The sequence below is a fragment of the Bufo bufo genome, chromosome 1 (genome assembly GCF_905171765.1).
Source record: "Bufo bufo chromosome 1, aBufBuf1.1, whole genome shotgun sequence".
In the NCBI taxonomy this organism is placed as follows: Eukaryota; Metazoa; Chordata; class Amphibia; order Anura; family Bufonidae; genus Bufo; species Bufo bufo.
In genome coordinates, this window is record NC_053389.1 from 117,779,103 (window position 1) to 117,802,051 (window position 22,949).

At 44.6% G+C, this 22,949-nt stretch overlaps 1 protein-coding gene across 1 annotated transcript; it reads right to left on the minus strand.

The window, feature by feature from the left end:
• Positions 1–14,012: 14,012 nt before the first annotated feature.
• YBX1 (Y-box binding protein 1) lies at positions 14,013–22,476 on the minus strand. Its single transcript, XM_040428676.1, has 8 exons — positions 22,193–22,476; positions 21,468–21,531; positions 19,420–19,453; positions 17,489–17,578; positions 15,748–16,053; positions 15,289–15,371; positions 14,593–14,858; positions 14,013–14,371 (listed from the first exon to the last, which is right to left on the minus strand). Exons 1-7 carry the CDS (start codon positions 22,290–22,292, stop codon positions 14,624–14,626), a joined length of 912 nt encoding a protein of 303 aa, XP_040284610.1. The 5' UTR covers positions 22,293–22,476; the 3' UTR covers positions 14,013–14,371; positions 14,593–14,623.
• Positions 22,477–22,949: the final 473 nt, after the last annotated feature.

Consider the following 22,949-nt stretch of genomic DNA (forward strand, 5'->3'; position numbering starts at 1 on the left):
CAAACCTGTGAAAAGTATTCAGAGTGTAAGAATACTTCATTTGGAAGTGTCACCAAGACATGAAATTAGAGGGTGTTATTAGCAGACTCTGCACTACGGCTACAGGGAGCCGGGATCAACAAGAGTAAAGCTTCCAATATCCTTTAAAAGACTGAAAACAGTCATTGAGGGACCCAAACTATAAAACAACCACATTATTTAACACTGTGAGCACTGAAAAAAATAGAATAAAAAAACAGTGCCAGAATTGCTATTTTTGCTTTCACCACCTCAAAAAAGAGAAAAAAAGCGATCAAAAAGTCATATGTACTCCAAAATGATACAAATAAACTACAGCTCATCCAGCAAAGAAAAAAATCCCTCACATAGCACCATTGATGCGGAAATTAAAAAAAGTTATGGATCTCTAATTTATAGCAACACAAAAATGTATTTTCTTATAATGTTCATTTCATGGAAAAGTAGTGAAAAAATAATAATTTTGAATCACCGTTCTGACCCAAGGAATAAAAATGGTGCCAATGAACAATACAACTCATCAAGCAACAAAAAAAAAAACGTGTGCTGTCCGTATTTGTATGTCCGTCCGCAGCCCCGCAAGAAAGACGGAGTAGGTACGCAATTTCAGTCAGTTTTGACTGCAATTGCGTTCCCTTGTTCACTTTTTATCGCGCAGGTGCAATGCGTTTTGCACGCGCGTGATAAAAAACTGAATGTGGTACCCAGACCCGAACTTCTTCACTGAAGTTCAGGTTTGGGTTCAACGTTGTGTAGATGTAATTATTTTCCCTTATGACATGGTTATAAGGGAAAATAATAGCATTCTTAAAACAGAATGCTTAGTAAAATAGGGCTGGAGGGGTTAAAAAAATGAAATAAAAATTTAACACCTTAATCCACTTGTTCGCGCAGCCCGGCTTCTCTTCTGTCTTCATCTGTGAGGAAAAGGAAATGTGGTGACGTCACTGCGCTCATCACATGGCCTGTCACATGATCCCTCACAGATGAAGACAGAAGAGAAGCCGGCTGCGCGAACAAGTGGGTTAAGGTGAGTTAAATTATTATTTTTTTAACCCCTCCAGCCCTATTTTCGTAAGCATTCTGTTTTAAGAATGCTATTATTTTTCCTTATAACCATGTTCTAAGGGAAAATAATATAATGATCGGGTCCCCATCCTGATCCTAGCAACCGTGCGTGAAAATCACACCGCATCCGCACTTGCTTGCGATTTTTACGTAGCCCCATTCATTTCTGTGGGGCCTGCGTTGCGTGAAAAACGCACAATATAGAGCATGCTGCGATTTTTACGCAATGCACAAGTGATGCGTGAAAATCACCGCTCATGTGCACAGCCCCAAAGAAATGAAGGGGTCCGGATTCAGTGCAGGTGCAATGCGTTCACATCACGTATTGCACCCGCGCGGAAATCTCACCCGTCTGAAAGAGGCCTTAAGGTGGCTGTACGCTTTTAGCAGTTGCCCAAACACATTATTTTGGCAAAATGCCACAAAAGCACCTAGAAAAAAAAGCTACAAAAACCGCTGATCAAGTCAGGCTCTTATTTCACGTTCAGTGAAAAATGCACGATTTCGCAAACAAGTTCATTCAGTTTTGTCTGCGATCGCATTCAGTTTTATTCGTGCGGGTGCAATGCGATTTTGTGTTTTGCATGCACGTGATAAAAAAAACTGAAGGTATACAAACAACATCTCTTAGCAACCATCCGTGAAAAACGTATTGCATCCGCACTTGCTTGCGGATGCGATTTTCACACAACCTCATTCACTTCTATGGGGCCTGCGTTGTGTTAAAAACGCAGAATATAGAACATGCTGCGATTTTCATGCAACGCACAAGTGATGCGTGAAAAACAACGCTCATGTATAGACCCATTGAAATGAATGGGTCCGGATTCAGTGGGAGCGCAATGCTTTCGCATCACGCATTGCACCCGGGCGGAAATCTCACTCGTGTGAAAGGGGCCTAAGTATTGTTAGTACAAGCGATAAGATGCCTTCATTCACACTGTTCTTGTGAAACGGACTTAGATCATTTAGGACACTGTATTAGCAGCATGCCAAGGGGCACATTTATTAGGACCAGCATTTTAGACACCCGTCTCAATATGCCCTATAGCTGGCGGTGGATCCGCCGGAGTTATGACGAGGCGCCGGCCTCTACATAACGTCGGCGGATCCACCACCGCTTCTAAATGTAAGACAGCTTCTGAGCAGTCTTAAAGGGTTTCTACCACCAGAATTACTGTTATGTAGCTGACTGACATTACTGATGCGCTGATGTCCGCACTACATAACAGTATGTTTATTACATTTCTCCCTGAGCCGTTCTGATAAAATAAGTACTTTTATAATATGCTAATGAGCCGCTATGTGGGCGTAGATTCAGCACCTAGAGGCTCCGTCCACTCACCCATTATCCCGCCCAGGTCCCCTGTTCTGCCCGCCCTGCTCCTCTTGATTGATGTCACAGTTCGCAGCATCGTTGAGGAAATCCCGCGCCTGCGGCGTTCACTTCTGTATTCAGCGTAGGCAGTGAAGGCTGCGCTCCTGGTGCCGGATTCCTCACTGTGCCTGCGCCGACTACGTCACAGTGAGGAAGCCGGCACCAGGAGCGCGGCCTTCACTCACTGCGCCTCAACGATGCATGGAACTTGGACATCAATCAAGAAGAGCGGGGCGGGCAGAACAGGGACCTAGGAGGGATAAAGGGTGAGTAGACGGAGCCTCTAGGTGCTGAATCTACGCCCACATAGCACCTAGAGGCTCATTAGCATATTATAAAAGTGTGTATTTTATCAGAACGGATGCAGGGAGAAACGTAATAAACATACTGTTATGTAGTGCGGACATCAGCGCATCAGTAATGTCAGTCAGCTACAGACCAGAAATTCTGGTGGTAGAAACCCTTTAAATCTTGACCGTTTTCTACGCCATGCCCCCAATTTTTTTTTAGACTTGGCGTGAGCGGGGAAAAAAGTCGCAGATTGCGCCGCAAAGAACCTTTGCACCACAAATACAACTAATATTGGCGTATTTTTGTTTAGTAAATGACCCCCATGTGTTTTGTAGTTGTGTCTGTATAGGTGCAGACATGTGTTCAGGTTTTTGATGCATTTTAAGCCAAAACCAGGAGTGGATGGAAAAAATAATAATAATAAAGCTGTCACATCCGTCCTTTATACTTTCTCTCCTTACATGATCCACGTCTGATTTTGGTTTCAAGCACTAGAACTGAAAACAGCTGAATCTGTGTCCCATTGTTTTCAATGGGAGGCCACGCCGCAGTGCATGCAGCTGAGGATTTTCACATGCAGTTTTCCTGACTGCGCCAAGAACGTAGAGATCCATTCTTGGCGCGGTTACTCCAGACACCTCAGAAAGCCGCAGCGGGAGCCTGTTTGTGGTTTAGCTTCATTCAATGGAACTAAACCAAGAGCAGGACTGCAGCATTCAAAATGAAAAACCATGGCAGAAGACCCAGCGGTTTCTACCATGGGATACGTGGCAGATACGTAAGGCTACTTTCACACTGGCGTTTTGAATTCCGTTTGTGAGATCCGTTTCAGGGATCTCACAAACGGTTTAAAACGGATCAGTTCAGCCCCAATGCATTCTGAATGGATAAGGATCAGAATGCATCTGTTCGCCTCCGTTTCGTTCTGGATGTGGACACCAAAACACTGCTTGCGGCGTTTTGGTGTCTGTCTGGCGATGCGGAGCAAAACGGATCCGTCCTGACTTACAATGTAAGTCAATGGGGGCGGATCCGTTTTCACTGACACAATATGGTGCAATTGAAAACGGATCCTTCCCCCAATGACTTTCAAAGTAAGTCAAGACGGATCCGTTTTGACTTTGTTGTTCATAATGCAAACGGATCTGTTCTGAACGGACACAATGGTTTGCATTATAAGTGCGGATCCATCTGTACAGACACCAGACGGATCCGCACCTAACGCAGGTGTGAAAGTAGCCTAAGTAGAACTGTGTACTAGATGGTTATTAATCAGTGTTCCTGCTGCACGTGTACAGGTTCCACTCTAGGAAACCTCGTCTAGATCCAAAACGGAGCAGCTGCCTATGAAACCCGAGTAAGGGCCGACAACATCGTGCAGACGGAACTTCACACGCTGCAGATTTTGTGGCAGACAATTCCGCGACTGAAAATCCATGTGCTTTCTGCCCAATTCATATGAATGGAGTTCATTTTCAGTTGCGGAATTTTCTTCCACAAAATCTGCAGTATGTGAGGACGCCCCAATAGGTTAGCAGTACACTGAAAGGCCGCTTTCATAATGCATCGGGGGTATTGATCTAGATTAGGGTCAGTAGAACTATGGGGGTCTTGGAGTAGCCTGGATCTCTAATGCTTTTCGCTCAATAAAGGGCAATTACGGTTATATGAAGTTATCCCCTATCTATTAGATCAGCGGGGGCCCTACCGCTAGGACCCCCACCAATCATGAGATCGGGACCCTTTCATTTCTATGGGAGTTCCATAGATAGCCCAGTGCTGTTCTCCAGTAGAAATGAATGGGGAGACTAAGCACACACCTGACTGGCCACACTGTTCATTTTGGGGGGTCCATGGTTCAGGTGATCAGTCGGGGTCCCAGCGGTAGGATCCTCACTGATCTGATTCATAAAATCAGAATACCCCTTTAAACTCATGACCACAATGTCTACTTATGTGCGCCCAGTAAACAGATCCTCTCACATGACAGCATTTTGCACCAGTATTTGCAATCCAAAGCCGTGTTCGGAGCCACAACATGGAAGGGGTGCTAATGTTTCCATCCTACTCAGATGAGGCCTTTGCTGGCATTCACTCATGCCATTCAGACCAAAATCCAGATGTGGTTCCAAATATGACATATGGGGCTCCTGCACACCACAGTATTTTACTTCAGTATGCAAACTGTTTTTTTTTTTTAAACGGATAGCACCCTGGCCCATCCATTTCACATCTGTGCGCCTAATCCACAAGAGGCACAACAGATTTTTATTTTTTTTTGCACACAAGAATAGCCCTTTCTATTGATGGGAATGCACGCGGCTGTAGCCGTTCTTGCTGTCCGCATAACATGTATACCGGCCGTGTGTGTGTTCCATATTTTGCGGAAATGAACGCTAACCCATAATAGAAGAGTCCTATCCTCGTCCGTAATGCGGACCGAGAATAGGGCATGTTCTATATTTTTGCAGGTGCCACAGAGTGGACAAAGATGCGGACAGCACACGGTGTCCTGGCATCATCTTTTGCAGCCCCATGGAAGTGAATAGGTTCACATCTGACTTGCAAAAAAATGTGAATCACATGTGGACAAAAAAATAATACATTCATGTGCATGAGCAACAGTGATTGCCAGTTCGCCCGCGAACACATGCGAGCTGCCATCCTAACTGACAAGTCCGGCGATGCACAGGTAAGTCCTTACCTGTGCCTGAGCCAGTCTGAAATAAAATGCGGTCTCCGGGAGCAGGCAGTTCTGAGAACAGCATTTAATTTCAGACCGGCTCGCGCACAGGCAAGCACTTACCTGTGCATGGCCGGACTTGTCAGTTAGGATGGCAGCTTGCATGTGTTCGCGGGTGAACTGGCCATCACTGATGAGCAACCAAGGCTGCTTTCTGTTCTTCTGACAGAACAAAGCACAGACCTGTTATTTTTAGGGATGAGGGAACCCAAACGTTACAGGTTCGGGTGGTGTAGAAATTCCGTTATAACGGAATTTGTAGACGGAAGTCTATGGGCGAGCAGAACGGATCCGTCTGGTTTCCGTTATGCAGGATGGAAAACTAAGTCCAGTATAACGGAAACCAGACGGATCCGCTATGCTTTTCCATAGACTTCTATAATGACGGATCAAAACGGAATGCGTCTTAAAGTTCAGGTTCGCTCATCCCTAGTTATTTTGTGCATGATCAGTTTGTTTCACTTACGTCAGAGATCAGGTCTAAAAAAAAAAAATTAAAAAAAAAAAGGTACTTTTTGCAAAATAAGTAAACACAAAGTGATCATATCTGATGCTCAAAATAACAGATCCTTGTTGGTTTTATTTTTTATTTTCCCGTTCTTCTGACAGATCAGAATGAAAAGCTAAACAGTGAAGTGAACTTGGCTTAATCCATTTTTTGCAGCCTGAAGATTGGCTACAGCCAAGGGCATGAGACTTAAGGGCATGGGTTATAAACCCACACTGAAATTACACAGCGAAGTACAATGTGAACTGAGCTTTAACAAAACCCATCCAAGGCACAAAAATCCACCACAGACTGCAATGAGTGAACCTACAATTCCATACTCAAGTACCACAAGCAGATTATCGATTTTCGGGTGGATTTAGGCTACTTTCGCACTTACGTTGTTAATTCTGGTATTAAGATCCGGCAGAGGATCTTAACCACCTCAGCCCCCAGTGCTTAAACACCCTGAAAGACCAGGCCACTTTTTACACTTCTGACCTACACTACTTTCACCGTTTATTGCTCGGTCATGCAACTTACCACCCAAATGAATTTTACCTCCTTTTCTTCTCACTAATAGAGCTTTCATTTGGTGGTATTTCATTGCTGCTGACATTTTTACTTTTTTTGTTATTAATCGAAATTTAACGATTTTTTTGCAAAAAAATGACATTTTTCACTTTCAGTTGTAAAATTTTGCAAAAAAAACGACATCCATATAGAAATTTTGCTCTAAATTTATAGTTCTACATGTCTTTGATAAAAAAAAAATGTTTGGGTAAAAAAAAAATGGTTTGGGTAAAAGTTATAGCGTTTACAAACTATGGTACAAAAATGTGAATTTCCGCTTTTTGAAGCAGCTCTGACTTTCTGAGCACCTGTCATGTTTCCTGAGGTTCTACAATGCCCAGACAGTACAAACACCCCACAAATGACCCCATTTCTGAAAGTACACACCCTAAGGTATTCGCTGATGGGCATAGTGAGTTCATAGAACTTTTTATTTTTTGTCACAAGTTAGCGGAAAAAGATGATTTTTTTTTTTTTTTCTTACAAAGTCTCATATTCCACTAACTTGTGACAAAAAATAAAAAGTTCTATGAACTCACTATGCCCATCAGCGAATACCTTGGGGTCTCTTCTTTCCAAAATGGGGTCACTTGTGGGGTAGTTCTACTGCCCTGGCATTCTAGGGGCCCAAATGTGTGGTAAGGAGTTTGAAATCAAATTCTGTAAAAAATGACCTGTGAAATCCGAAAGGTGCTCTTTGGAATATGGGCCCCTTTGCCCACCTAGGCTGCAAAAAAGTGTCACACATCTGGTATCTCCGTAATCAGGAGAAGGTGGGGAATGTGTTTTGTGGTGTCATTTTATATATACCCATGCTGGGTGAGAGAAATATCTTGGCAAAAGACAACTTTTCCCATTTTTTTATACAAAGTTGTCATTTGACCAAGATATTTATCTCACCCAGCATGGGTATATGTAAAAAGACACCCCAAAACACATTCCTCAACTTCTCCTGAGTACGGGGATACCAGATGTGTGACACTTTTTTGCAGCCTAGGTGGGCAAAGGGGCCCATATTCCAAAGAGCACCTTTCGGATTTCACTCCTCATTTTTTCCTGAATTTGATTTCAAACTCCTTACCACACATTTGGGCCCCTAGAATACCAGGGCAGTATAACTACCCCACAAGTGACCCCATTTTGGAAAGAAGACACCCCAAGGTATTCCGTGAGGGGCATGGCGAGTTCCTAGAATTTTTTATTTTTTGTCACAAGTTAGTGGAAAATGATGATTTTTTTTTTTTTTTTTCATACAAAGTCTCATATTCCACAAACTTGTGACAAAAAATAAAAACTTCCATGAACTCACTATGCCCATCAGCGAATACCTTGGGGTCTCTTCTTTCCAAAATGGGGTCACTTGTGGGGTAGTTATACTGCCCTGGCATTCTAGGGGCCCAAATGTGTGGTAAGTAGGTAAATGACCTGTGAAATCCGAAAGGTGCTCTTTGGAATGTGGGCCCCTTTGCCCACCTAGGCTGCAAAAAAGTGTCACACATCTGGTATCTCTGTATTCAGGAGAAGTTGAGGAATGTGTTTTGGGGTGTCTTTTTACATATACCCATGCTGGGTGAGATAAATATCTTGGTCAAATGCCAACTTTGTATAAAAAAATGGGAAAAGTTGTCTTTTGCCAAGATATTTCTCTCACCCAGCATGGGTATATGTAAAATGACACCCCAAAACACATTCCCCAACTTCTCCCGATTACGGAGATACCAGATGTGTGACACTTTTTTGCAGCCGAGGTGGGCAAAGGGGCCCATATTCAAAAGAGCACCTTTCGGATTTCACAGGTCATTTTTTACAGAATTTGATTTCAAACTCCTTACCACACATTTGGGCCCCTAGAATGCCAGGGCAGTATAACTACCCCACAAGTGACCCCATTTTGGAAAGAAGAGACCCCAAGGTATTCGCTGATGGGCATAGTGAGTTCATGGAAGTTTTTATTTTTTGTCACAAGTTAGTGGAATATGAGACTTTGTATGAAAAAATAAATAAATAAATAAATAAGCATTTTCCACTAACTTGTGACAAAAAATAAAAAATTCTAGGAACTCGCCATGCCCCTCACGGAATACCTTGGGGTGTCTTCTTTCCAAAATGGGGTCACTTGTGGGGTAGTTATACTGCCCTGGCATTTTCCAGGGGCCCTAATGTGTGGTAAGTAGGTAAATGACCTGTGAAATCCTAAAGGTGCTCTTTGGAATATGGGCCCCTTTGCCCACCTAGGCTGCAAAAAAGTGTCACACATGTGGTATCGCCGTATTCAGGAGAAGTTGGGGAATGTGTTTTGTGGTGTCATTTTACATATACCCATGCTGGGTGAGAGAAATATCTTGGCAAAAGACAACTTTTCCCATTTTTTTATACAAAGTTGGCATTTGACCAAGATATTTCTCTCACCCAGCATGGGTATATGTAAAATGACACCCCAAAACACATTCCCCAACTTCTCCTGAGTACGGCGATACCAGATGTGTGACACTTTTTTGCAGCCTAGATGCGCAAAGGTGCCCAAATTCCTTTTAGGAGGGCATTTTTAGACATTTGGATACCAGACTTCTTCTCACGCTTTGGGGCCCCTAGAATGCCAGGGCAGTATAAATACCCCACATGTGACCCCATTTTGGAAAGAAGACACCCCAAGGTATTCAATGAGGGGCATGGCGAGTTCATAGAAATTTTTTTTTTTTGGCACAAGTTAGCGGAAATTGATATTTTTAATTTTTTTCTCACAAAGTCTCCCGTTCCGCTAACTTGGGACAAAAATTTCAATCTTTCATGGACTCAATATGCCCCTCACGGAATACCTGGGGGTGTCTTCTTTCCGAAATGGGGTCACATGTGGGGTATTTATACTGCCCTGGCATTCTAGGGGCCCTAAAGCGTGAGAAGAAGTCTGGAATATAAATGTCTAAAATATTTTACGCATTTGGATTCCGTGAGGGGTATGGTGAGTTCATGTGAGATTTTATTTTTTGACACAAGTTAGTGGAATATGAGACTTTGTAAGAAAAAAAAAAAAAATTCTGCTAACTTGGGCCAAAAAAATATCTGAATGGAGCCTTATAGAGGGGTGATCAATGACAGGGGGGTGATCAATGACAGGGGGGTGATCAGGGAGTCTATATGGGGTGATAACCACAGTCATTGATCACGCCCGTGTAAGGCTTCATTCAGACGTCCGGATGCGTTTTGCGGATCCAATCCATCTATCAGTGCATCCGTAAAAATCATGCGGACATCTGAATGGAGCTTTACAGGGGGGTAATCAATGACAGGGGGGGTAATCAATGACAGGGGGGTGATCAGGGAGTCTATATGGGGTGATCACCACAGTCATTGATCATGCCCCTGTAAGGCTTCATTCAGACGTCCGGATGCGTTTTGCGGATCCGATCCATCTATCAGTGCATCCGTAAAAATCATGCGGACATCTGAATGGAGCTTTACAGGGGGGTAATCAATGACAGGGGGGTGATCACCACAGTCATTGATCTTGCCCCTGTAAGGCTTCATTCAGACGACCGGATGCGTTTTGCGGATCCGATCCATGTATCAGTGCATCCGTAAAAATCATGCGGACATCTGAATGGAGCTTTACAGGGGGGGTAATCAATGACAGGGGGGTAATCAGGGAGTCTATATGGGGTGATCACCACAGTCATTGATCACGCCCCTGTAAGGCTTCATTCAGACGTCCGGATGCGTTTTGCGGATCCGATCCATCTATCAGTGCATCCGTAAAAATCATGCGTACGTCTGAATGGAGCTTTACAGGGGGTTGATCAATGACAGGGGGGTGATCAGGGAGTCTATATGGGGTGATCAGGGGCTAATAAGGGGTTAATAAGTGACGGGGGGGGGGGGGGGTGTAGTGTAGTGTAGTGGTGCTTGGTGCTACTTTACTGAGCTACCTGTGTCCTCTGGTGGTCGATCTAAACAAAGGGGACCACCAGAGGACCAGGTAGCAGGTATATTAGACGCTGTTATCAAAACAGCGTCTAATATACCTGTTAGGGGTTAAAAAAAACACATCTCCAGCCTGCCAGCGAACGATCGCCGCTGGCAGGCTGGAGATCAACTCTCTTACCTTCCGTTCCTGTGAGCGCGCGCGCCTGTGTGCGCGCGTTCACAGGAAGTCTCGCGTCTCGCGAGATGACGCGTATATGCGTGACTGTGCGCAGCGCTGCCACCTCCGGAACGCGATCCTGCGTTAGGCGGTCCGGAGGTGGTTAATACCAGAATTAAACAGATCCATTCCGTTAGGATGCGGCTGTGCAAAATCAAAACAGATCCATCACTAAATACATTGAAAGTCAATGGGTGACGGATGTGGTTTTTTTTTAGGCAAAAAAAAAAAAAACACACCATTGTTTTCAGTGCTAGATCCATTTTTTTTGAACCAGACAAAGTCTGATCACAAAATGGAATGCTGCCAGAACGGAAGTCATCGGCAGTATGAAAGTAGCCTTACCCGAGTTCACGCCATGGACCAAGGCCACTTTTACATGGCAGTATTTAAGTCTAAACTAAGAGTGGGTCAAAAAGGAGAAAATAAATCTTAGGCCTCATGCACACGACACGTTTTTTCACTGTCAGTGATTTTGCATCAGTTGTGTTTTCCTTTTTTTTGTCTGACAGGGAAAAAAAAAAGGTTAATGAAAAGTGTAATTTTAATTGCACCATGGTCACGGATGACATACCAGTTGTGCATCCGTTTTTTTTGACGGACCCATTGACTTGAATGGGTCCATCCTCCGTTTTCCACTGACAAGAATAGGACAGGTTATTTTTTTGACGGACTGGAATGACGGACGCGGAGAAAAAAAAAACGGAGGACCATCAGTTTTTTTCAAAGCCCCATAGAAATGAATGGGACCTCCGCTAAACTGAAAAATGACAGAACGGATGCAGCACACAAAGGTCATGTGCATGAGGCCTTAAGAGGAGCAAATCTTTCCACTTGTTTTGGCTCACAAATATTCTTTGTAAAAGGATTGTAAGTCCATCCCCCACTGGGCGTGACGTGGGAGTATTTTAATGGCTATATTAGTGTCTGCCAACAGCTCTAAAGATGCAAGCTCATGATTGAGCCGGGGTTACTGCTCTTTTGGGTCACAAACATTGCAGCACCAGCCTGATCAGCACTTCAGCCATCATAGATCCTTCGTCTTGGGGTCCATTCACACATCCGTAGAATGGGTCCGCACCCATTCTGCAGTACTGCGGACCCATTCATTCATCTCCAGTCCACGGCTCCCAAAAAAAAAAAAAAAGTCCTATTCTTGTTCGCAATACCGGACAAGAATAGGCATTTCTATAGGAGTGCCGGCCCTGTGTATTGCGGATCTGCTATACACTACGTACATGTGAATGGACCCTTAGCGAGGACACACTGCTTACCGTTTCATATAGAGATAATTCACTTAGCTGTAATTGTCACTGTAGATCTAGACAAGTCTCTTTCCTTTATTCAGTACATAGGTGTAATGAGATTATCTTCTGAGGATATAAGCAGGGATTTGGGACCAGGATAATGCAGTACATGCTCTGGACTTTACAAGTGTTGACAGATATTCTTGGAGACATTAGATTGGTTTACAGCCAGGCTGATGGGCACTTTGAGGGCATCCAAACAGGTGCCTATTCTGCATTACATACTATAGGCCAATGGTCTACTGGTAATAGCAGCAAGCAAGATATGTAGGGACGTGCTGCCCCATGGTCAGCATTTACAGTAGATACCCAATGCAACAGTAATACTTTGACACAGCTCATCGCCAATTTTATGGTATTTTTTTCAGACCAATATAAACCACATCCAGAAACCCTTCTGTCCTAACACAGCTAAAGAGGGAACAAAAAAGGTTTAACACTTAGGCCGAAACCTCATGGATGCTTTTTCCTGATCTGTGAGGCCTAGTATTTTGTGGAACCTGCAGCAGAAAGCCCAGGAGCCTGATGCAGGTGAGCACAGCGATTCTCCCCTGATCAGTGCATGGCCACCCAACATGGTCTCAGAGGGCAGGACGCTTTGTTTCCAATGTACTGTTTTCAGGAATTTAGGATAACTCCGAAAACCCGTACTATTAGCTAAAAAGTTTCCTAAACCACACAACTGTATCCAATTCTATGACACATGCATGTACTGGAATTAAAGGGCACGTGTCATACTACTTTTCAAACTGAATTGTATTCAAACATACTTCAGGTCTCTTGGATTTTTTTTTCTTCAAATATACTTTATTTGCATCTCTTATCCCCCATGCTTGAATCCTACTTCCTGCTGCCCCATCATGCCTTAGGACAGTGAGCTGTGTCCCGACAGATCATGTGACACTAGATATCACACCAATGACTTGTCCATCCTACATTAGGCTACTTTCACACTGTTTTTGCAGACCCATCTTGTATCTGCACAAACAGATTCGCACGAATAATGCAACGCTTACATCCTTTGCAAACGGATCCGTTTGCATTATTCATAAAAATAAGAAGAAGTCAAAACAGATCCGTCTTGACTTACACTGAGTCAATTGGAGAAGGATCCGTTTTCAATTACACCATATTGTGTCAGTGAAAAACCGATCTGTCCCCATTGACTTACATTGCAAGTCTAGACGGATCCGTTATGCTCCGCATAGCCAGACTGTCACCAAAACGCTGCTAGCGGCGTTTTTAGTGACAGTCTAAAAAAACCGCAATGGAAACCAAATTGATGCATTCTGAACGGATCCTTATCCATTCAGAATGCATTGGGGCTGAACTGTTCTGGGCTGCTTGTGAGAGCCCCGAAACAGATCACAAGCGGACCCAGAAACGCCAGTGTGAAAGTAGCCTTCGAAAGGCCCCGATGCAGGACGTAACCAACAGCAACTGAAAATCAAAACAGTTTACAATGGCAGGCTAATAACTTGTTTGGACACACGCTGGTCCCATTAAGTTAATTTGATTAATTGCCCAGCCCAAGAGTACTGTCCCATTACTGCACACATGGAATAGGCACTAATTGCTGCCCCCGCAGCTAGGAGCCAGTTCCATGTAACAGCTAGCAGATATTTTCTCTTTACTACAAAGACACCTGCAAACCCCCTACCTTTGAGACAAGACTAATAGAAACATCATGTCTTACGCCTCCCTGCCATAAAGCAACCAATTCAATTGTCTGACAACAGCGCTCCCTATATAGGACTGTATTTTAATGTAGAGAAAAAGCTGCTGCCAGACACCTGACTTCTACCTGGGAAAATTAGACTGGGGGTGTAGTAGTTTAAACACAACACCCCTAATATATCAACATAATCTGTTGAGGAAAACAGTTCCCTGAACATGGTAGATGGTCAGCCAGTACCTATGAAAATAGCAGGTTTGGCCAACAGTCACCAGCAAGGGCGCCCTAACACAGGCAGACCATGTATTCGTGTCCACAAAACAGTCACACAAAGATACTTTGAGACCTTTATTAATAGATGCTTGCAGTTTGTTGACTGTTTGAAAAATAAAATAAAATCAGGTGTACGTTTATTACAAATTAAAAATGAGGTTCTTAAAAATCTTGGCTTGACCAGATAAGAAACAATTTAAAAACCTTTTGCAGGTAAGATTGCGAAAAAATATGCTTTTAAAAAACTTGTCATTCCCAAAAGGAGATTTTAGATAAAAAATAAAAACATCGCTGCAAGAAACCATGCAGGATGACATTATCTGGTCAACAGCAAAAAGCAAGCACTTAAGGTCTTCAGTTCCAATTCTTTGTTCAATTTCTTATTGCTGGAATTTCATTCTTGACTTTATGATGACAAAACTGTAAGGAAAACACAAGTTTCTTAACATTCATTTTATACTTCCTTCAAGTTTTTTTTTATACATTTCAAAGGTGCAAAAAAGTAGAGTTTAGCACTTCATATATTACAAGCACTGGGAAAATAAGAATCCCTGCAGAACATGTTACAAAATACATTCATAAGAAAAATAAATAAAAATGGTGCAATTATGATAAAGTTGTGCTCAGGCTTAGATACTAACCCGGATGGTGGTAGAGGTGGTAAGCCGGTATTTACTCAGCCCCGCCCTGCTCAGCCTCGGGAGCGGACGTGTTTTCTGCTGATGTTTCGGCTGCCTTGGTCTCTTTACCATCTTGTGGTTTAGGGTTTTCTGGGCGTCTGCGTCTGTAGTTAAAGTTACGGCGGTACCGTCGTTGAGGTGGCTGCTCACTCTGAGTTGCATCCCCTTGATTTTCTTTATCTTCTTCATTTCCATCATCTCTTGGTTGTCTCTGACGAAGAGGTCCCCTACAAGGTGTATGAAATAACCATGAATATAGCCATTAAGTGGCATTTGACACGAAGATTATATTTAAACATTCCACAAATAGTTTCAGACAAGGGTTGACTGAGAAAGGCTTCTGCAGGGGTGAGATGCCCCATCCTAAACTCTGCTTTTGTAACAAGACCTCATGGCATAGTTTATAATGCTGTGTGCCCCTGTCAGACATCAGCTGTAATGAACTGTACTGCCATAATGCTGTCAGTACAAATCATTACAGCTGATGTCTGGCAAGGGCACGCAGCATTCTAAATTAGGATTCCATGTGTTCCCTGCTGAGCTCTGCTCTTTTAACAGGAAAATCATGCCTCCAGTCTGAAACTGGCACAAGAGACCGTATTCCAGTCATTTCCACCTCTTATTTCATTTGGGAAGAAGACAGCTCCATACACATACCTGCGAAATCGTGGTCTGAAGCCTCGGCTGTACATGTTCGGCCTTACTGGTCTGCCTTGCTCACCTGTACCTTGGCCTTCTCCCTAACAAAAAAAAGTGAAAGTACAAGTTTGAAAGAATTTCTAGAAAAGTAAAGGGGAAAAAAAATAACTGAATATTGTTGACTTTAGTCCAAGCCAGCAATATTAGAGCAGTGAGGGTCTCAGCAATTGCCCAGAAGCCAGTGTCCTGGTGGGCAGTCACCTTCTCACTCCCAAGGATAGTGCTGTATATTTTGTAGCAGCTAAGCGGTACTATTGAAGAAAAATGGGACAACTACTTGTAGTACCAAGCATCACCGTTACATGGCAGTGTACTGATCTGTGGGGGGGTGGCAGAAGTCAGACCCCCACAAACCTAATATTGATGGCCTGGGCAAGCTAATTATAAAGCTAACAATAAACCTCCATGAATGCTTACCTCAACTAGTTCACCCGGTACTGGGGCATTATTATACTGTGGTCTGCGCCCATATGGTCTCCTTGAGTAGAATGGAGGATAACGACGCCTCCGGAAAGGGCGTTGCTGGTCAGCACCCTCTCCTTCTGTCGCAGTCTCAATTTCTTCTGGCTTGTCTCCACTTTCACTGTTCTGGTAGTTTTGCTGGTAATTACGTGGAGGACCTCTGCGACGTGGATAGCGCCTATAATGATTGCGATCTGCTGCATATTTGCTGCCTTGGACTGGAACACCACCAGGACCAGTTACATTGGCTGCCTCGGCACCCTGTGGACACAAGACCAGCCATTAGTTAATTTGGGGAAGAAGTGGCACCTATAGATTTCTCTGAAAACCACCAAGTAAAATGACTCAAATGATGCAAGACCTCTAGGAAAGGTCTTCAAAACTCAATTGTGGGCTTAGAGGGGAATGTAGTTTCCTAAATGCAGAGTAATCTGCAGGAGACACTGAGAAAATTCTGTTTTGTGAAACTGTTCAGCATTTTGTTTATTACAATCTCTGCTCAGTAGCCAATAGGGTGATCTCCATGATCAACAGCTGACCATGTACGCAAACTTATAAAGAGAAGGCTGTCAAATAAGATCACCTGCTCAGCTATTGAGCTCAGAGCAGAGATTAAAGGGGTTGCCTCACTTCAGTAAGTGGCATTTATCATGTGGAGGAAGTTAATACAAAGCACTTACTGATGTATTGTGATTGTCCATATTGCTTCCTTTACTGGCTGGATTCATTTTTCCATTATACACTGCTCAATTTCCATTGTTACAAATCACCCTGCAATCCAGTGGAGGTAGTGCTTGCACAATATAGGAAAAAGCATTAGCCTCTGGTGGCTGGGACCATAGGAGCACACATAGGCTAGTGCTTTATAGTATAGTGTGCAAGCACGACCACCACTACTGGATTGCAGGGTGATCTGTAACCATGGAAACGAGCAGTGTATCATGTAATAGAAAAAGGAATCCAGCCAGCAATGGAAGCAATATGGACAATCAGAATACATTAGTAAGTGCCTTGTATTAACTTCCTCCACATGATAAATGCCACTTACTGAAGTGAGGCAACCCCTTTAATCTCTGCTCTGAGCTCAATAGCTGAGCAGGTGATCTTATTTGACAGCCTTGCCTTTATAATTAAAAACAAAAATGAGAAAGCTGGCAATCTAAGCTTTTAAACAAGCCCAGAATTACAGCACTCTCGCCAATACATTGGTCAGAGCTGAAATAAGCTTTCAGCTGCCACTGTAGTCTTGTTTTAACACTTAGACTTTCAGCTTTTAAACAAGACCAGGCCCATATCTCTCGCTGCCACTGATTACAAGATGAGGTTAAAGCAGCCCACCCCCTCAGGATGCTGCCAAGCTCTGCTCAGGCTTAAGTGTTAAGTTATTTACTCAAAGGCCAAACACAGCTGTTAAGGGGGCTCTTCCATCAAAGGCAGCTGCTTTTGCAGAGCAGGCCCTAGGATGACATGATCACCTGTATCTCCTAGTAAACAGCTAGTTTTGCTGGGGCAAACCAACACCAGCCAAGCATTTCCCCTGCAGTGGACATTGCAAATTGTATTTTTAGTATTTCATGGTCACTTGCGTTCACCACAGGAAATGCTCCTCCATGATGTCCATGCCCTAAGAGCATATTAACAGGGGTCATCTTCACTAAAGGAACATGCTAACACGTCATACCCCAGATACACTTACCTTCTCTCCCTCCACTACATCAAACTCTACAGTCTCCCCATCTCCCACACTGCGAAGATACTTCCTTGGGTTGTTCTTCTTAATGGCAGTCTGGAAAGCAAAAAGAAATTCAGTATCCAGAAGTCTCAATAGAGTACAAATGCCACCATTAGGGTTAGTTAACAAATCCAGACTGAGCTGCAGAATCACCCCATGCATAACAAGGACAAAATGACTGACAAAGGGCACTTCAGGCAAACATTATAATTCCTAGAGAATATTGTGGTCCTACCATTTATAAACCGAGGGCTTATCCAATATCAAACAGCCTCCCAGTGGTCGAGGAACAGGGCAAGTATATTACCTGTTTATCACATTGGATAACCCCTTTAAAAAGGCAGCAACAGCACTGTACTGCAGTAGACAATATGACAGATTAAATAATCCTGTAAGACCTGTCCTCACAAAATACAGTGCAACCTGCAGGCATGTTCTAGTGCAGGAGGAGCTGAGCAGATTGATATTTTGCCCCCATTAATTTTCAATGGGGACAAAAACCAGATCAGGATGCCTTCCTGTTTGTTTTTTTTGACTGGACACAACAACGCTGCAACCTGTGATTTGTGTCCGGTCTGTGAAACTGAAGAAACTTAAACTGGCACTAAAAACAATGCAAGTGAATGGTGCCAGTTTCAATATAATACAAACGCATCTGAACGGAACAGAAGCATCTGGATGCATTCAATTGAACTGAAGCGTTTTGCTCCAGTTTTGAGATCTGCCGGATCATATAACCAGAATGCAAAGCGCACATGTGAAAGTTGCCTTACAGGTTTTCCTGACTCTTTTCCGACATTAGTCTGCTCCGCTCTTCCTGCTCTGTAACAACGCCTGCAGACTACACTGCACTTCATGGTAACAGGTTCCCTTTAAAGGGGTTGACTGGGTTCAGAGCTGAACCCGGATATACCCTTATTGTCACCCAGGCAGCCCCCTGAGGCAAGCATTGGAGCATCTCATGCTCCGATGCGCTCCCTTGCCCTGCGCTAAATTGCAGTCTTTTGTTTTCAAGAGAACACTGCCGGGCCGGCCATTTTATTGGCTAGGGCAGCGCTAAATCCCACCCAGTGCCGGTGACGTCACCAGGCTTCCTGGCAGCTCCGGATCTCAAAAAAATGCCTTTGCCCTGTGCGATTTAGCGCAGGGTAAAGGAGAGCATCGGAGCATGAACTGCTCCGATGCTCCTGTCAGGGGTCGCTGCCGGGGTGAAAATGGAGGTATGTCCGTGTTCAGCTCTGAACCCAGACAACCCCTTTAAGACAAATACCACCAGATTTAACACAGGTGCTCCCATCAGATGAACGCAGTGATTGTATACCACATACTGTTTGGCTTAGTCGGAAAGTATCATAGGCCAGAATTTTGGTGAAAACGTTACACCTCAGGCCTCACTCTTACATTCCAGCTGCAGAGGACTTCTTTAAATGTGGGCGTGCCATGTTTTGTCAGATTAGACTCAAGTCAACTTGGGCAAGTTAAAACTACCATCCCCCAAAATTTGTCTCCGCGCAGTATTAGAATGTATGTAGTTCGCAAAATGGCACGTGACGCAGCTGAGTAACTTCGGTAGTTGATTTTGAAAGTGGAAAACCACTTTAAAAAAAACCCCACAGCTTTGGCTCTGAGGTACTAGTTGGAACAGAGTTAGATATAAAGTTTAAGTGGGTTTTCCACTTTATCAAAAATCAAATTACCGAAGTTACTCAACTGAGTCACGTGCCATTTTGTAAACTAACTTTGGCTCATTGGAGCCCATACATTCTATTACTGTACAGAGACTGAGCTCTGTAGAATCTGAAGCGCGCTTCGCTCAACTCTAGTCATAGCTTTCCACACTACAAATAAGTCATTATGGAGAAATGAAAAAAGAAAAATAATAATGATCTCCTCACCTGGTGTACAAACACATCTTCCTTGGTGTCATTCCTGGAGGAGAAAAATAAAAGTTCATAGTTCAAAAAAGGCTTCTTCATTAAAAAGGTTTTATACATATATACCCCGAAGCCTCTTCCACATAAAAAAAAAAAAAAAAAGTCAAATAACCGCCTGTTTAGCTATTTAACCTTTACACTGCCCCCACCAGCCTTCTAAATGGTGGCTTGGTGAGGGCATGGAGCGGGTGCAACACCTGCACATTCACCATAAAATATATGGCAGCTTTGAGCAGTCAGATTTCATTTTGGTGCACAGACCAGCAGAGGACGCAGAGAACATTCAGGACAGTAATAATGACCGTATACAATGCCAGGGGGCAGCAACCTTCAACACTCCGGACAGTAGGGATGAGCGAATCGACTTCTGGTGAAACATCCCAAGTTGATTCATAAAACTTCTTAAAGGGATTTTGTCATGACATTTTAGCCCTATAACCTAAACATATGGCCAGGTCCGTCCAAATAACACTAATCCAAAACTGTACTTATTAAATCTGCCTGTGGCTCTATTAGCACATAAAACAGGTTTTTATAACCGGTCAATCGTCTACCTAAGGTGCCGTCCATTAATACAGGGTGCCCGCCACTCAACGAAGCCGCCACCAGGAGTCCGTGGCGCATCAGGCCGAGCATAGTGCGCAGGATCTAGCAGAGGGCCGGCCGGATCTGGCGATTATGACTGGGAAGGAGGCACTGGGCACCAGGCACCCTGTATTAACCGACGTCCCCTTGGGGGCCTTAGGTAGGCAATTGACCGGTTATAAAAACCGGTTTTATGTGCTAATAGTGCAGAAGGCACATGGGCGGCATCTGGTTTTTGCGGACCGCAAAACGGTATGGTCGTGTTAATGAGCCTTAGAATATATTGGCTCCTAAAGTTATTACTTTAAGAAGTCTCGGGAGACTCCGCAAACTAACTTCAGAAATGTCTACTGTTAAAAACATTTTACCGAACTTTGTTTCAAGTGGTAGCTTTGAACCAAACCCAAGTTCGGCGAAAGGTTTTTACTAGATGTGGGACGAATCCAATTCTTTTCGAATCAGTTCTCGAATCCTGTACATAATTGTGTGAACGGTGTAAGTGATCCAAACTCAATATTCTTTTAATATGAAATTTTGTTAAAGTATTCGTCAATACAGTTCAAGGGTAGGGAAACATTAGGCGTTTTGGGAGGCGCGGGGATTTGAAGTCACGGCAGGATTCGAATTTCGCAAATTACGTTGGGATTAGAGTCCACGTATCCAGCAAAATTCGTTGTCCCACCTCTAGTTTTTACAGTAGAAATTAGTTCCTGAAGTTACCCAAAGTCTCGCAAGACTTCGCAAAGTAATAACTTCAGCTCTTAGGAGCCAATACATCCATTCACATGTGTGTAATAATGGGTCAGCATCCGTTCTGCAATGCGGACCCATTCATTCTGTACTGGGACAGAATGGATGCGGACAGCACAGTGTTGTGCACGGCTCCGGGAAAAAATAAAAAGAGCTTGCCCTATTCTTGTCTGCAATAGCAGAAAATAGGTGTGTGTGTGTGTGTGTATCCGCTATACACTACGGACATGTGAATGGACCCCAATACTGTACAGTGCACTCCTGCTTCGTACAGTATTCTAAAAGTCATATGCGAATTGATTTTGGATGTTTCATCCGAAGTTGATTCGCTCATCCCTATCCAGCAGTTGTGGCACTACAACTCCCAGTATGCCACATTCACTTCTACAGGATTTAAAAAAACAGCCAAGCAAAGTTACACGCTGGGGGTTGTGATTTCACAACGTCTGGAGTGTTGGAGGTCACTGACCCCTGCAGCTAATAGACAGGATCACCGAGGGGCACCTGCCGCCGTCACTCAGCACCATGTGGCCACCATCGGCATGTGTTCAACCACTGCTAGCCATCAGGAGCCAGCATGAACTGGCAACGCTCCACACTGTTTACCAAGGTCAGCACTGAGTTACATTGTGTCAGAGCGGATACAGAGTATCAACACGATAGTAAACACTCACCTGTTAATGAAGCCATATCCATTACGCACATTAAACCATTTGACGGTGCCCAAAACCTTGGTTGCTGCCAAAGGAGAAAAAAAAAAATATATATATCAATTCCACAATCGGTTGGTCCGTACCTAACGAGCAGCAGAGCTGACGCTTATCAGACGAGGGCAGAGTCTACCATGAGGTCAGGCATCACAGAAGCCATAGTGCACGAGAACTGCATTATATTGATAAAAAAGGAATAAATATTGCCGTTTAACTGCAATGTGTGACTACAGCCTAAGGGATGACTAGGAGAGCACGGGTCAGACATCAATGATGCGATCTATAGCCTGTTGGGGTAATAGGCCTATAGATGACGGAAGGGCAGCAGCAGACCTTTCACTAGAGAGTACCAGTCCGCCACCACGTGGCTGGAGCCGGGCCAAACCACCACCCGGCTGCCGCTCCGGAAGCACGTCCACGGAGGCCGCCCCGGGCAGACAGGAGCGCGGCTCCCCCGACCCTACACTGCGGGGGAAGAAGCGATGCGGGCGGGCTCGGGACACAAAGGCTCTGGGCAGGGACGAGTAGGCCGCACGCAGACAGCGGACATTTTGAAGGCCCCAGGAAACGGTGACGTCACGGCCGTGAGGCGGGCGGAGGAGGGAGCCGCCACTCACAACGCGTGGCAAGCATTTCACACCACCAGACAGTTGAACCGACTGCAGCCGCCGCCTGATCACTACACTCACCGATGACCTTCTTCTCCCCCACAGTGGCCGCCGGTTCCGGGCTTGACTTGCTCTCCAGGGCGGCTGGCTGCTGCTGTTGAGTTTCGACGTCGCTGCTCATGGTGTTATAAATGGTTGTGGTTCCCTTCAGAGGTGGTGACTCGGGCCGGCGGCGGCTCGCTGTTAACTTGACCCCGGGTGTTGATGGTAACTTAGGCCGGCGGTGGGGGGCTGTTGCCTTCGAGCTCCCTGCTGTCCGCTCTCCGCTCCCGCTACCGATCGAACTGCCCAAAATGACGTTACAGACGGGTTAATCATCGCAGACTGCCCGCCCCCCGCGCGCTCCCATTGGCTCAGGGGCTCGTCAGTCCAGAGCGCTCAAGCTGATAGGCAGACGGGAATGTCGGTCTGGCAGTGGCGTCTTGTGATTGGCTGGAGGTTTTCGCGGATGGCCGCTATTGGGTGGCAAATGTGTCAGTCAGAGGATTGGCGGGATTAGTCTCGACCGTGGCCTCAGACGGCACCATAGCTGCTCAGAATACTAACGCAGTGTGCTGAGGAGGGGGAGGGGAGGACAGCGTACCCAGTGCGGTCCCGGGGAGCACCATTTTCACGGATCCCTTCAGTATCGCCTGTGTATGAAACCTCATTCACGGACACGATACGGTTATTATGAATGACAGCGTACACATTGCTGACAAGTCTGCCCCTGTTCACACTGCCGTGCTCTCTGCGCTGGTTGTTTATATAGTAAAACATGACGACATCTCCGGCCGCA